Raw genomic sequence first — 14,582 nt, 5'->3', positions numbered from 1 at the left:
TGTAACAAACACTTCGGGCTATTTGTGTTGGCTGCTAGTATGCTTTGCACAAAGGCATGGCTCACTTCAGGCCAGCATGACAGCTTCGCTTCAAGCATTTTGGTTCTTATTATCTGTACACCTGAACTTTTTATCGTTACTTTTTTTTTTAAGGTTGGATAGTATGTACTTGGGAAATGAAAACCATCCCCAAAATAAAAATAAATAAATGGTGAAATAATACATATACTGAAGAATTGTTTTGAAATAAATGTCAATTTTTTTTATCAAAGAAAACAGTGAATAAATATATGCTTAAGGGGGCGAGGCACGGCATTTAATGTTTTGCCTTTTATTTAAGGCTCACACCTTACTTTGAATAACCCATGACTAATAACTTACTTGTACTAACTTGTAGATACTTCTACATGGCCTCTGTTTGGTCTACTCTCAAGCAATCAGTGTATTTATACCATTTGATTATTATATGCCACTTGTTCATGTACAAACATGTTATACAACTTCGATGTGCTTCTAGGAGCCTTCATCCCAGGAGTTCCAGTGCAGCCCGTCCTCCTCAGATATCCGAACAAGCTGGTAAGGGAAGGAGTTCTGTGTTCCAAATAGCTCGTTTTCTAGGACCCTTTTAAATATCTCATTGATGAAAGGCTAAATGGGGGAAGCAATCGGACAGATTAATGCCACCTGCCACCAACATTTTAAAATGTGATGCCAGTACTAAACACCATTCTGTATAACTTAGCTCCAGGAAGGCATAACATAGTCCCTGTACTGCTGTCTCTGTGATGGACTGGGAGCCTCAGAGTTAGGCTCTGATTAGACTGAAAGTAGAAATGTTATGATTCTCCTGAAGATGACAAGGAAACACAGATACCCAGGTGACTGGTGGTAGAAAGGCTGGAAGCAGAGTATAAACTTGGGGGAAGGCAGTAAGTACAGGTGGATTATTTACTGGCTGTGTGAGCATTGGCAATTGGTGTAGAAACTATTGTAGACAGTTCCACGTCTTCTCTAGAGTCCAAGGCTGCCCCAGGAAGCAGTGTCTTGTGTATCAGCTGGTCACACTGTTATCCTCTACACATTAGCTGTGCTGCCCTTCTCCAGACACTGGGCTTCATGCCTTACCACAAGGTAATAAAAGGGACGGTGTAACTGTTACTCATAGTAGGAAGGATTATGAGCTCTGGGCCTGTGTAGCTTTCTATCTAATGGCTGGCTTCTCAACTTGAATATCTCCAGTAAAAAAGAAATTAAATCTACTCAGGCCTCTGTCTGTATATTTAAATCTTCATATATTAAAATCTTTTCATTGCGTACTGCTTTATTTTTTTTCTTCTTCCAAATAATCATTTTTTGATAATTGGTAAATTACATATATTACATGCACATCACTTTTCCAGATATGCTTGTTTGGGGAAAAAAATAAATGAACATGTACAAAATTTTAAATTCAGAATGAGTTGTTCCATAAAAATATATAGTGGTGGGAAATGGTCTCTGTGCAGCTATATAATCTGTGTAATTAATGAGTTTTTGCATTAATTCATGTTATTTAATAATTACAAGCATATTTTAGTCTTTAATGTGTTGCTTTTTACTCTAGAAGAAGTAAGTCTACGTGAGTCTTAATGTTAAACAAAGATTAGTTTTATTTTGTTGTTATTTAAATTTTTTGTTTGAATTGTTTGTTTTTCGAGATAAGGTCTCATATAGCTTCAGTTGGCCTTGAACTCATGATGTAGCTAAAACTAACCCTGCCTCCATCTCTCATCTGCTGAGATCATAGGTATCCCTACAAGTCTGGACTAACAGTTTGATTACTTCCCTTTTAGGATACTGTGACCTGGACATGGCAAGGATATACATTGTAAGTCACTCATAGTTTAATACTTCATACAAACTGTCTTAATGAAGAAAAGAAATATAATTGATTCCTTCTTCAAAAGCAAAATCTTGTTTGTATAAAAACCATACATTTCTAATCAGTCTTGAGTCTTTTAACCATATCTCTGGGGACAGTATCACCTTCTTGCCGACTAAACACCCAATGAGATGAATGTCTGCTAAACACCATTTTCAGAATACTGGTTATCTGTCAGTTTGTAAGGAACATTCCAGAGCCCTGGCTTGCATCATGCTTAGCTTGGATCTTGCGGTCTCATTCCCATTGTAGGTTTAGCATCATGTAGTCTGTCTGCTTAGACTGTATGAGGTTGGTTTTGGCAGTTCAGATCACTTGAGTTTCGGGACCTGAAACTGCTGTGGCCGGTCTGTTTGTGTTAAGGAAGTGGCTACCCCGGACTTGAGTTCCACGGTGTTAGATCTCGAAAGCACAGGGGTCAGCGGTTTCTCGAGCTCTTAGAGAGGCGAGGGATGTTTTCATCATCAAACAAGCTGAAGCGAAACAGGCCTTTTACAAGAATGGGGCTTTCTTTCAAGATCTTTTGTTTGGCTGCTGCTAGAAAAGTTTGGGCTTCCTTAAATTTCAGCAAGACCCATATGCAAATCTGGATTTATAAATCATCCCCAGGGCCTTACCCATTTTTTGGTAATGTCAACAGAACTCAACCAACAATGGATGTATTTTGGAGAATGCCATCAATACGGTCTAGCATACCCTGGCTTCTCCACATAGTGTTGACACAATCTCTTGAGCTTTGGAAGGTCTGGGAGAAAAGGCAGTATGTATTCCTCCTTTTGTGTGTGTGTGTGTGTGTGTGTGTGCTCAGAAATTTCTCTGAGATAATAAATTTGAATTAGAAAAGGTAGCTCATGGGACACTTAAATAAATGCTATTATAGAGAACACATACGTTCTTTTTGAGCTTCAGTGTTCAGTTCTTTCAGGTGAAGTTAAGCAGATAATGTTAGAAACAGAGAACATGACGATGAAGGAGATGTGGGCAATGTATTATGTTCAGTTTTTTAAGGAATCAATTGACTCTCTAGCTGCATGTTTCACGCTGCTACTAATGTTGAATTCCGAGTTGTTGAGCAACAAAAAATGTAGAGAGACAAGTAGCATTTGATCGTCTTAGAAACATAGTGTCTGGAATTTCAGTGGCTACCAATTTATGTCTTCTAATGTGTGGTATCCTTTGGGCACTTCTAGGTGAGGTGTCCTGTGGAGAGCGTGGGTTTGAGCTTGCTGTTCTATCTGTATGGCTTTGTTATACAGCAGTCTGGGTGGTTGTGAAGGTCAAATAAAAGAAAGCTTTCTGGAAGCCCAGTTAAGGGAAGAACACAGAGGGACTTAAGAATACAGCCTTCCACTCTTGGGAGTGTGGGATAAAGGGAAAAATGAAACCAGAAAGTAAATTTTGGAGAGGTTAAAATGTTTTGTGTCAAAGATGCCTCATGAATTAGACAGACACACAAGATCTTTCAAAAGCACAGTTTGTTTTGTGCAAATGCACATGGGCCTTGCCTATGGCAAGTCCTATTGCCACCTGTCTTCTGGCCTACTGAATGCTTCTGCAAGCACTGTGTCTATTACTCTCAAATCTATATTCTCAATTGCTATTTCACCAAAACAGAGATATTTCGCCAGAGCAGATACCCCAAGGGAGAAGGGACATGGGGGGGTGGGGGGGTGGGGAGTAAGTTTAGAAGGGATAGAGCTGTGGAAGGTAGTTTTTAAAAAAGTGTTTTCTGTATTGTGAACAGGACATGCTTAGTGAACTGTTATGTTCAACCTTCATACTTTAAACAGTAAATATATCCTGTTGGGGGAGATATTTAAAATGGCGGCACCAATCTGTCTTGTATTACAGAGTTGTTCCCGACTAGGCTAGGCCTGAGGTCACATGTATGTTCCCCCTGCTGCTGAGGCTTAGGCCACCAGCTCAGGCGGCCAGAGACACTGGCCCTGCCACCCACAAGACACCAGCATGGGAGATGGCTCTGCCAATCTTCCATGCTGTCTCCACAAGTCTGGGCTGAGCCCAGACCATCCCACCATCCACATGGTACCCAGTAGAAAATGAGACTCTAATGCTTAATGATTATCCAAAGGCTTTATATGTTTGGTAATGCTCAATATCAAGATGCCCACACAATTGGAGGTGTTTCCCAATTAACTAATCAAGATGTAAGTTGTTACCCAGGACTACTCTCGGTACATGCATGGTCATCCATGGCATCTACAACTCTCCCCCTCGCTCCTCCTCGTCCTTCCTCTTCCTCTCCTTACTCCTCTCAACTTAGCTCCTCCCAACTTTCGGGAAAATATGCCACTACAATATCCCTGTCCAAATTCTTGATCCCAAGGCCCTATATAAATGGTTGAAAATAGTTCACTTGGTCTGGAGAGATGGCTTCGTGGTTAAGATCACTGGCTATTCTTGCAGAGGGACCCAAATACCAACAGGACATCTCAGAATCAGCTGCATCTCCAATTTCAGGGCATTTGATGACCTCTTCTGGTTTCTGTGGATGCTGCACACACACATTGTGCACAGACATACATGCAGTCCAAACACTCAAACACATAGTGTAATAATAGAAAAAATTTAAGATAGTTCACTTGACAGTGGTTAAGGTGGGTTGGTATGGCTTGGAGTATATATGTAGTAAAAAGTCTTTCTTCTTTCTGAGGGAAGGCTTAGAAGCAATCACATTTTTATATCAGAATTAACTCTAATAAATACTTAATCTAACTCCTCAATTCCCTTTTTCCTTAAAAAACCCAAAATTATTAAGTTTATTAAATTTGTTCTTAGGCTTTTTCACACATGAAGCATGCATTCTGGGTATGTTACTCTGATGCATTCTGGGTATGTAACTCCAGTGCATTCTGGGTATGTTATTCCTCATCCTCCTCTCTTCTTCCCACCACCCCGTTAACCTGTCCTTCTCCCCACAAACCCCCTTTCCTGCATTTATGTCCTCCTGCTTGTTTTGTGACTTACTGGATTTACCCAGAGCTATCTGTGTGACCTCAGGTTTATCCACTGGAGCCAAAGGCACTGAGTGCCCCTTCCATCCATGTGGAGCCAGCATTCCCTGGTGAAATTCCTAACTTAAGTACGTCTCAGTTCAGATAAGTTTTACAGATACATCATTCTTTAATTTCTTAATAGCACACACACACACACACACACACACACACACACACACACACAAATGAAAGTTTGACTGCTTGCTTTCTTAAACATATGGTCTAATCCACTGGACCTGAGTGCTGGGTCAATTGTTGGAAGAGGCTAAACTGAAGATCCTACGGAAATCTGGCTTAGAGTCTAAATTCATCCTGGAAAGCCGTGAGGCACGACATTTGTCTCAAAACTGTCTTTGATGGGTTGGCCAGCCATGTACAGAAACCCTTTGTCTAGAATTACAGTGAAATTTGTAAGTTTTCAGGGTATTTCTTCATAGTTCAAGCTTTGATAAAATTTGCAATTTTAAGGAAAACCCCACTGACTTTAAAAGTTGTCACCCAGAGAATTTAGAAAGACAATGTCCTACTTAGGAGGTTTTCTGTAGACACATTTGTGTACCTTTAAAATTTTATTTTAGATCTATTTATTTTTCTGAGATTTACGTATTTCATTTTATTTATATGAGTACGCTGCAGCTGACTTACTAGAAGACGGCATCAGATCCCATTAGAGATGGTTGTGAGCCACCTTGTGGTTGCTGGGAATTGAACTCAGGTCCTCTGGAAGAGCAGTCAGTGCTCTTAACTGCTGAGCCATCTCTCCAGCCCCAGGTCTATTTATTTTTATTTTATGGGTATGGATGTTTTGCCCACATGTATGTCTGTGCACTACATGCATGCCTAATGCTCAAGGAGTACTGGAACTGTAGTTACAGACAGGAATGAGCCTCGAGATGGATGCTGGGAACTGAACCTGGGTTCTCTGGAAGAGCAGCCAGTGTTCTTCACCACTGAGCTCTGTGTCGCGTGCATATTTGTTTTTCTTAAAATAGACTATCGGTACTTTCTATGGAGACTTAGGCCTGTGAGTGGGTGCGATCAAGGAAACTGTACATTTGAGGTTTGATCTATTTGAGCTTCAGCTCACACTCACTAATACAACACAGCGATTCACTGGGTGATTTAGTTTTTCAATCACAAGAGTAGTTGTCTAACCTGGAGCGGAGTCATGGCTTGAATGTAACTTATCTAAATCCAAAATATATAGGTAGCATGATGTGGGAGTTCCTGTGTGTGAAGAACAGACTGTCCTTGTATTGCTGTGCAAGAGAGAACAGGCTTCTCTCTTCTCTTTTTCAGCATCCAGCTGTGTGTGCTCACCTTCTGCCAACTCTTCACAAAGGTGGAAATTGAGGTAAGTCGTTCAAATGCAGCCTTGGGGCTTAAGATGAAGCCTCTTCTCTGAACCTGAATCCTAGCTTAGAGGCTGCAGTCCAGCACCTTTCAAACTACCCCCGTCTTATAGATTCGGTGTCTAAGTCCCCGATGTGAGATTTAGCTCTTGGAATCAAGCCAGCAAGCACATATAAGTTCTGAGACTCTCCATCATGCTAATCACTCAGGCATGTGAAATGTGCTTCCCTTCTTCCCACCCTTGTGCATTTTAATGCTGGGCCTTGCCTAGTTGAATGTCCCACACCCAACCAAAAGAGCAGTGTTAGCTGATGGAGCCAGCTTCCTCGAAGACGAGCTGTATGAAAACGGAGAGGTAATACTTGAGACGTGGACGAGAGAAACCAGCTTTGGATGCTCCCATTTATACCTGGGTACCTTAGGGAGTTTTGTGTGGCTCGTGTCCTTGTTCACAGTACAGGTTTTGAGTTTCAGGAGCAGATGGAGATTGAGCAAATGACTAGAACCTTTTCAAAATTTGGATCCAAATTTGAAGACCCTAAGAATTGGTTCTAGATAGCAAGTGAGACCCTCAAGTCCTTACCAAAGGTTAGAGTGTTGGCATCTGAGACTCTAGCCTGGATGTTCCAGGTGCACCTGTGGGTTAGGTAATGGAAGTAGGGGCTGGAGAGATGGCACAGAGGTTAAAAGCACTGGCTGCTCTTTCAGAGGATTAGGGTATGATTCCCAGCACCCACATGGCAGCTCACAGCTGTTCATAACTCCAGTTCCAGGTTATCCACTGCCCTCTTCTGGCCTCCGTAAGCACTACACCTGTAGTACCAGCATACATGCAGGCAGAAACACTCATACAAGTAAAATAAAAATAAACTTATGCTTAACAAAGAAAGAAAATCTTACACTTTTATGTGTACTGCAAAATTCTGACTGGAGACTTGTGTTCTAAGTAGCAGGACTATGGCATTTAAAATACTATTTTTCCGTGCTGGATAACTTAATTGTTTGACTATTCATAGGTAAGTAGCAATCCCAAGCAATACACAGGAGTAGATTAGAGTTCAGAATCAGTTTAAACTTCAGTGAATTCTTTGGAGATTTGCATGCTGTCCGCATACTTTGAAGATACCTGTTTATGAGTGTCACTATGTACCTATCCACTTTTAAAACATCTGTCAGCATAGTCAAAAAAAAAAAAAAAAAAAAAAAAGGAGCAGAGCATTTACTCTTGGGATAATCCTAGTTGTTTCTGTGGAGGCAAAGAACTGAGCTGTGTCCCACAATGTTCAGCAAACGCTAAGGCAAATGCAGTCAACTGGGGGTCTTTTTAGAGCCTTTAAATGGTTAGAACACAAAACTCTTTGCACAGAGGACACTTGGGACAAGTTCACACTATTGTCCCTAAGTGCCCTGAGCACTGCTCTCTCTTCTTTGGTAACTGCTTATGTGGTCTAGCTCTGGTTTCTTTTTTTAAAAAAGAAACCAACCAACCTATACTTAAAACAACCTTGTCATCACCTCTGCAGTCTTGGAAGCTATAATACACACACACACACACACACACACACACACACCACACCACACCACATACAGACCATACACATACCACATATACACACCACACATACACAACACACACCATACACACATATAACACATACCATACATATTCACCATACTCACATACCATATATACAATGCACATACACACACCACACATAGCACATACCATCCACACACTATATACACATATACACACTATACACACACTTACACATACTACACACGCCGTACACACCCCACAGTCCCCCCACATACACCATACACATACCACACACACACACACACCACATACACACACCATACACAATATTCACATACACAGCACATACTATACATACATATATATACACACACACCATACACACTACACACACACCACATACTCTGAATATACACCACATACACACACTGCATATACAATATATATATACATTATACACAAACCATACACACAATATATACCATACACACACAACACATCCTATACACACACATACCACACACCACACCATGCACACACACCACACACACATACCACATACACAATGCATACACACATCACACACACATAGCACATACACACCACACACACACTACCACATACATACACCATACACAAACCATACACACACACCACATACACATATACACAACATACACACCACACACACACATACACACACACACACACACACACACACACACTCACACACCCCTCACCATCAATTACCCTTCACTCTAAATCGACTCTTCTCTAGTCAAGAGCCAGCTGCAGATGTGAAGTCACATGGCCCCGGACTTTCCTGCCTTGCATCTGTCAGTGATGAAACTGTGTTACATCAGGGTCCATAAGTTCCCCATCTTGTCTCTGACTGCTCTTGCCACATTTCCTTTCCGTGTCAGGAAAGAGCAAGAAAGAAGTTACAGTCTTTTTATTCTTCTTCTGGCAAAGGAAAGAATGTATTCTGTGTCCCACAGCTCCACCACGTGACGTTCAGCCTTGTTGAGCGTAGTTGACTCAGTGGGGCGTTGAGCTGATATATTTGGATTGTGGTGCAGAACTGGAATTTATTGACTTTTAAGTTTAGTATTCTTAGTTCTGTTCTGTTTATTTTGGATTTTCAGTTCTCTCTCCCATGGAGCTCCTGACTGCTGTACTCATTTTCTTTTCTTTCATGGTACTGGGAGTTTCATGCAGGGTTTCACACGGGCTAGGCAAGGACTCTACCATGGAATTACATATATCTTGAGCATTTTTAGCCTATTTTAAGAAAGAATATCACTAAGCTGCCTAGATGGGCCTCAGACTTGCAACTCTCCTGCCTTAATGTCTGAGTAGCTAAGATTAAAGATGTATACCACCATGCCTGGGTCTAATGGCTTCGTGACAGTTCAATATTTTAGTTCTCCACTGTTTGAATATAACTCAGAAATGCAGCCCAGCAGCCTTTTGGGCAGTAAGTGTGGCCAGGCCCTAGTACAGACTAATAATCTGGGCCTTGCTGCTGAGACTCAGGCTTCTCTGTAACGTTGGTGGCAGAGCTGAGCTGCCCCACAGGAAGCTTGTTTGGTGGTCATTTGTCCCTGGAATTGCAGGTGTCTGGGTAAGCCAGACCTCTCTCTCTCTCTCTCTCTCTCTCTCTCTCTCTCTCTCTCTCTCTCTCTCTCTCTGATAGAAATCTTTATTTCCAAGTCATTATTGTAAACATGCTATTAAAATACCTTCGACCTTGAATAAACCTAAGGCAAGACTTACTCTTCAAGAATATGGTATTAGGTTTACACTTTTAAAGTGAACTTGGGTGAATTCTGATGATGATGATGACTGTATATTATATAATATTTTTTTACGTCTTCAAAAAGTTAGTTGTTTAGGGGGAAAGCTCAAATGCAGTCATATATTATATAACAGCCGGTATATTCACAGAAATGCATTTTATGTAAACATTATAGACTCTACTTGTACAAGTCTAGACAAAAAAAGGCTTCTTCACACAGAAGCTTTCTACGCTATGTGGTAGACACTGTTGCTTCTCAGCTGCAGACCTGTTCAGTACCTTTAAAATACCGTAGGCAGTTATGATACAATGATAAATACTTATCATTTTACGTCTAAAAACAAGTATGAACATCTCTGTTGCAACCTCACAGGCTCATTCTTATGTACTCGGCCCATTGCTGAACACAGTGTTTTGCTGCATGTACCCATATGTTTGAATAATTTATTTAAATAGCCAAAGAACTTAAAATTATTTATAATTTTATAATTATACAAAATTTATAATTTTGTATCTAAAATAGGCCTTTGAGAAAACCCCAATTTCACACGTATGCTTGTCTGGCAAAGCAACTTTGTTCTGGAACTTGACAAAATTCTGAAGTTCTAAGTGTTAGTAGACATGAGCGTTGCAAAACAAAAAAACAATATTTTTCCTCTTACTACCTGCCTATATGTGTGAAAATTACTTCAGCTTCTCTAAATCTATGTTCTCATTGGTTAGTAGGATAATAACACCTTTTTATTGGGTTGTGAAATTTAATGAGGCTACTTATGTGGTAAGCTTTCATTAAGCATTCATTTTACATCCTACCTCATCTGGCAGTGTTCTTCCCTTGGGAAGGAAGCACCAACTGACGATGATAGCAGTCTTTGCCCTTTTTTCCCATTTTCTCTCTGAAGCTTTAGGGAAGGAATCGTAAGAGCTACAAGCTACAGCATCACATTTCTTCACATTGATCTAACAGTGGTTTTGCTTTCCAAGACAAAAGGAAGATGGTGATAGTTAGCTGTCTTCCCTTTCTTAGTCAGTAGTTGGTAAGATGTGCTTGATGTGGTTACAAAACAATGAGCAAACTAGTTTTACAGGTGTTCAGGGTCGGTGACAGGCGTGGTCCTGATTATTGGATAAACATGGCTGATACACAGAGGAGTTTTCCCTGAATCCTGTGTACGGTTTAAGGCTTGAGAAGACCTGGGGACCATAAAGAACAAAGCATAAAGCTTCAAAACAGGACAACAAATCTTTAACGGGGACAGGCTGTGAGACAAAGTACAGCATGGTGAAAACTGGAGAATATTTAGGCAGGGAGGAGAGCAGGAACTTTAGGGCCAGAGGCAGGTTCAGTCAAACAGGGGATGAGTGAGTTCCCAGGGATGTCTGCTGGTTTTCTGGAGTTCAAAGTAAACTGTCATTGGCTTTTTAAAAAATGGGAAAACTGTCTGGAGATTTAAAAACCTTATCCCTTTATATTGTCTTGTTAGAAATTTAATAAACATTGATTTTTAACCTCCTGTTTTCTTCTTTGAATTTCATACTATGTAAGTGTAATACATTTTACTCTGTTGGAAAGGTGGAGAGAAGTTTTAGTAACTGATTTGCAGTTTGTTTTTCTAGCTATATTAAGTGATGTGGAGACCTCTGGTGGCTTGGTTGGTTTCTCCACTGTAAAGAGTTAGATGCACAGTAGAGACTTGGGATCAGAAAGGACCTTAAGAGATTATGGAGTCTACTTTGCTCATTTGACAGAAGGACCTGAAGCCCAAAAGGCTAAATGCCTTTCCCTGGCTCACACAGTAGGGCTATTCTTCAACATACTGTTGCTTCCTTGTAAAGTTAATTAGATAAGCACACAATGTAAAATGACCCATAGCACATTGTTCTGCAAGCCCTTTACGTTTATCTTAGGAATGTCTCTGACATCCCTGACATCCTCTGCATCCTCTTTCCTCCCATTCAGTGTCCCAAGGTCTCTCCTGGGGCCATTACAGAATCTTCCAGGCCCTTCGTTTTCTCCTCCCAATGTCTTCCTTTCTGGTACCCAACCACCCAAGTTATTACTCAAAAACTCCGACCTTGGGGTGGAGAGATGGCTCGATAGTTAAAAGCACTGGCTGATTTCCCATCAGACCTGGGTTCAATTCCCACCACCTGTATGGTGGCTCTCACCCCTTCTGGCTTCAATGGCCCATGCATACATGTGGTGAATAGACATATATGCAGGCAAAACACCAATCCATAAAGTAAAGCAAGCGAAAGAACCTTAGGCCTTGTCTTGTCCCTCTGCTTTGATCAAACTTCATCTGAGTCACCAATATCCTAAGGTTTATAGCATGCCTCACCATATTTGAATTTAGGTCCATCTGAAAAAATAATGGTATTTCTTTGGACAAATCTTTTTTCTTTCTTTCTTTTGAGTTCTGGTCTGCCATTTATATGTGAACTTGGCTGTTTAGTCTTTTAAGCCATATTTTTTATTGTCAGTTAAAAAGCTAACATTTCATTTTAAATGGTAGGGTTTGCCTCAGGACTGACAGAGCCACCTGTAACGCCCCTATTATAAGGAACCCAGCAGAGTAGTGGCTCTCGTTGGCTGACGTGACTCATCCGTGTGACACCTGCTGTACTTCATGCAGAGCTTCCTGTGGGGGAGGGACTTCATTGCCGAATCTTCAGGGCCTGGTGTACTGACTGGCATATGACAGGTTCATTCTCGAACAATATTTGTTGAATGAACTCGAGCCATGATACCTTGAGTTGTCTCATCTTTAGACATTATAATATTTGTGATATAAATGAGAAAATTAATGAAATGGCACCCATGAAGCATGTAGCCCGGTCCCTGGCTCAGAAACATATATCAATAAGCAAGTAGAGACAAAATGGATGGCGCTTTCCCATGATGGGAGACTGGATGTTCTATAGAACATTTTGTACAGCATTAGCGCTTTGGGGTGCACCTTCTCCCTGTCCACCACCCACTGCATTGGCTACACTTGCTTGTCCCCAGCCCCACTCAAAATTAATAATTTCCTACTCCTTGCTTCTCATGCTCCAGGAGAAGATGGTTCTGTAGGAAAAAAAAAAAGTCTGGCCAGCCTTGGGCTGAGCCTGGGCCATGTGACTTGTGTAACACTGGGTAGGCAGGCTAAGATTTTAAAGCCATGTATAATTGTACTTAATGTAAGGGATTGTAATGATATATGGATGTAGCTTATTAAGATGTAGATCTTCTTTAGAGAAGAAGGTCCTAATAATCTTGTCCCTGAATACTGTAAGTGCTGACTGACTATGTTGAGTATGGAGTTAAAACCTTCTTGGTGTTAAAAAAAAAAAAAAAAAAAAAACATAAATTAAAGGGATCGAGGAGAGTGGGTGAACTGTCTGCTTCCTGGCTTGAACACCTCATAACTCTAGCGCTGGTAAAAGGAGCAGGGATAGGCAGAACCTTGTGGCTCTTCGGCCAGACAGACTAGAGGGTCAGTGAGCTCTGGGTTCAGGGAGAGACCTGTCTCAAAACCAGACAAAGAGGAAAACAGTAGAGGAAGACATCCTGAATTTGACCTCTGACCTCCACATACATGTGCACATTTGAGCACATACACCCCATGACTTGTACACACACACACACACGAACTTAAAGAAAGTGAGGACAGTAAAAATCAGGCATCGATGTCAGATAGAGAATAGAGTCAAGCTCAAAATGAAAATAGAAAAAAGAAAGAAAGAATAGAAAAGAAGAAAGAAAAATGACAGACAAAAAGCTAGAAAGCCAGTTCTGAAGTTTAATTTTTTAGGTAGGAAAAAAAAAATAACAAAACAAAAATAATTTAAGAAACACATTATTTTTGATCAAAATAACTGAAGTGTAGTTGACAATTGAAATGGGTAGAATAGATACTAGTATAAGTTTTTTTTTTTTTTAAAAGAAAAGGCAGGGTTGGGGGAGGCCATTTTCACATCAAATGGAGATGAAGAGAATCCAGCTCTGAGAGGGAGATGTTAGGCACTGCCGTGCTGTAAATCCAGAATTGTAGGCTTCAGTTCTCTTCCGTAGCACAGTGAAGCTGGTAGGTGACCATGGCCATCTTTTGAAGTTGAGAAGGCAGCTCAGAAATTCAACACAGCCAGGCTTCTGTGTCCCAAGTCCAAGCCCAGTGTCCCGTCCGTGATATGTAGCATGAGCTCCAGGAAGACCACAATTGAGGTGCATTGATTGGTCATTTAATTTATTTAACGGTTACTGTCTTTGGCCAAAGGATTGTTATGGAAAGATGTTTGTCTTTCAGTTTATGCCTGTTCAAGCACCAAGCGAGGAAGAAAAGAATGATCCTGTCCTTTTTGCCAGTAGAGTCCGGAATTTAATGGCAGAGTAAGTATGTCCTGGAGATTCCAACTGATAATGAGAAATAATGATAGATGTCATTTAATATAGCTTAACACCGCCCCGCCCCCCCATGGTTCTCATTTGCCAACTCATTTGATAAGTAAAATGGTATGCTAAAGGACACAGGCAGTGAAATAATCTACAGATGCTTCCCAGGTGCCACCTCAAACCGAGAAAAGTGTGTCTCAAGTTGAAGGAGCAGCTAGTGTCTTCCACAGGTCCTGGCCGGTCATGACAGTGCTTTGGGGTGGCTCCAGGCACTCTTTCTGAGGCCACTTTTCTTACTCTCTGGGCTGCCGAGGCTGTGTTTCAACAGCATTAACAATTACGGCATCCAAAAGGAAGAGGGTTGCTTGTAGAAGGATGCACAGAAAAGGAAAACAGTTGTTACATGAAAGGTGGCTGGAACAGCATTAGAAACTGCACTATGGGGCTGGAGAGATGGCTCAGTGTTTAAGAGCACCATCTGTTCTTCCAGAGTTCCTGAGTTCAATTCCCAGCAACCACATGGTGGCTCACAACTGTCTGTAATGAGATCTGATGCCTTTCTGATGTGTCTGAAGACA

The 14,582-nt window shown here is 41.1% G+C and overlaps 1 protein-coding gene across 1 annotated transcript in view; it reads left to right on the top strand.

Moving 5' to 3' along the window:
* Positions 1 to 14,020, top strand: part of LOC117701833 (lysophosphatidylcholine acyltransferase 2-like) — a 30,542-nt gene extending 16,522 nt beyond the window's left edge. Inside the window, exons 6-9 of the mRNA XM_034493254.2 lie at positions 518 to 576; positions 1,833 to 1,867; positions 6,238 to 6,292; positions 13,919 to 14,020. Of these exons, the coding sequence (XP_034349145.1) occupies positions 518 to 576; positions 1,833 to 1,867; positions 6,238 to 6,292; positions 13,919 to 14,005 (236 nt within the window). The 3' untranslated portion in view covers positions 14,006 to 14,020. The remainder of the gene's footprint in view (positions 1 to 517; positions 577 to 1,832; positions 1,868 to 6,237; positions 6,293 to 13,918) is intronic.
* The last annotated feature ends 562 nt before the right edge of the window (positions 14,021 to 14,582 follow it).

Source organism: Arvicanthis niloticus, unplaced genomic scaffold (assembly GCF_011762505.2).
Source record: "Arvicanthis niloticus isolate mArvNil1 unplaced genomic scaffold, mArvNil1.pat.X pat_scaffold_265_arrow_ctg1, whole genome shotgun sequence".
NCBI classification, from domain to species: Eukaryota; Metazoa; Chordata; class Mammalia; order Rodentia; family Muridae; genus Arvicanthis; species Arvicanthis niloticus.
This window is presented reverse-complemented; position numbering and strand designations above follow the sequence as displayed.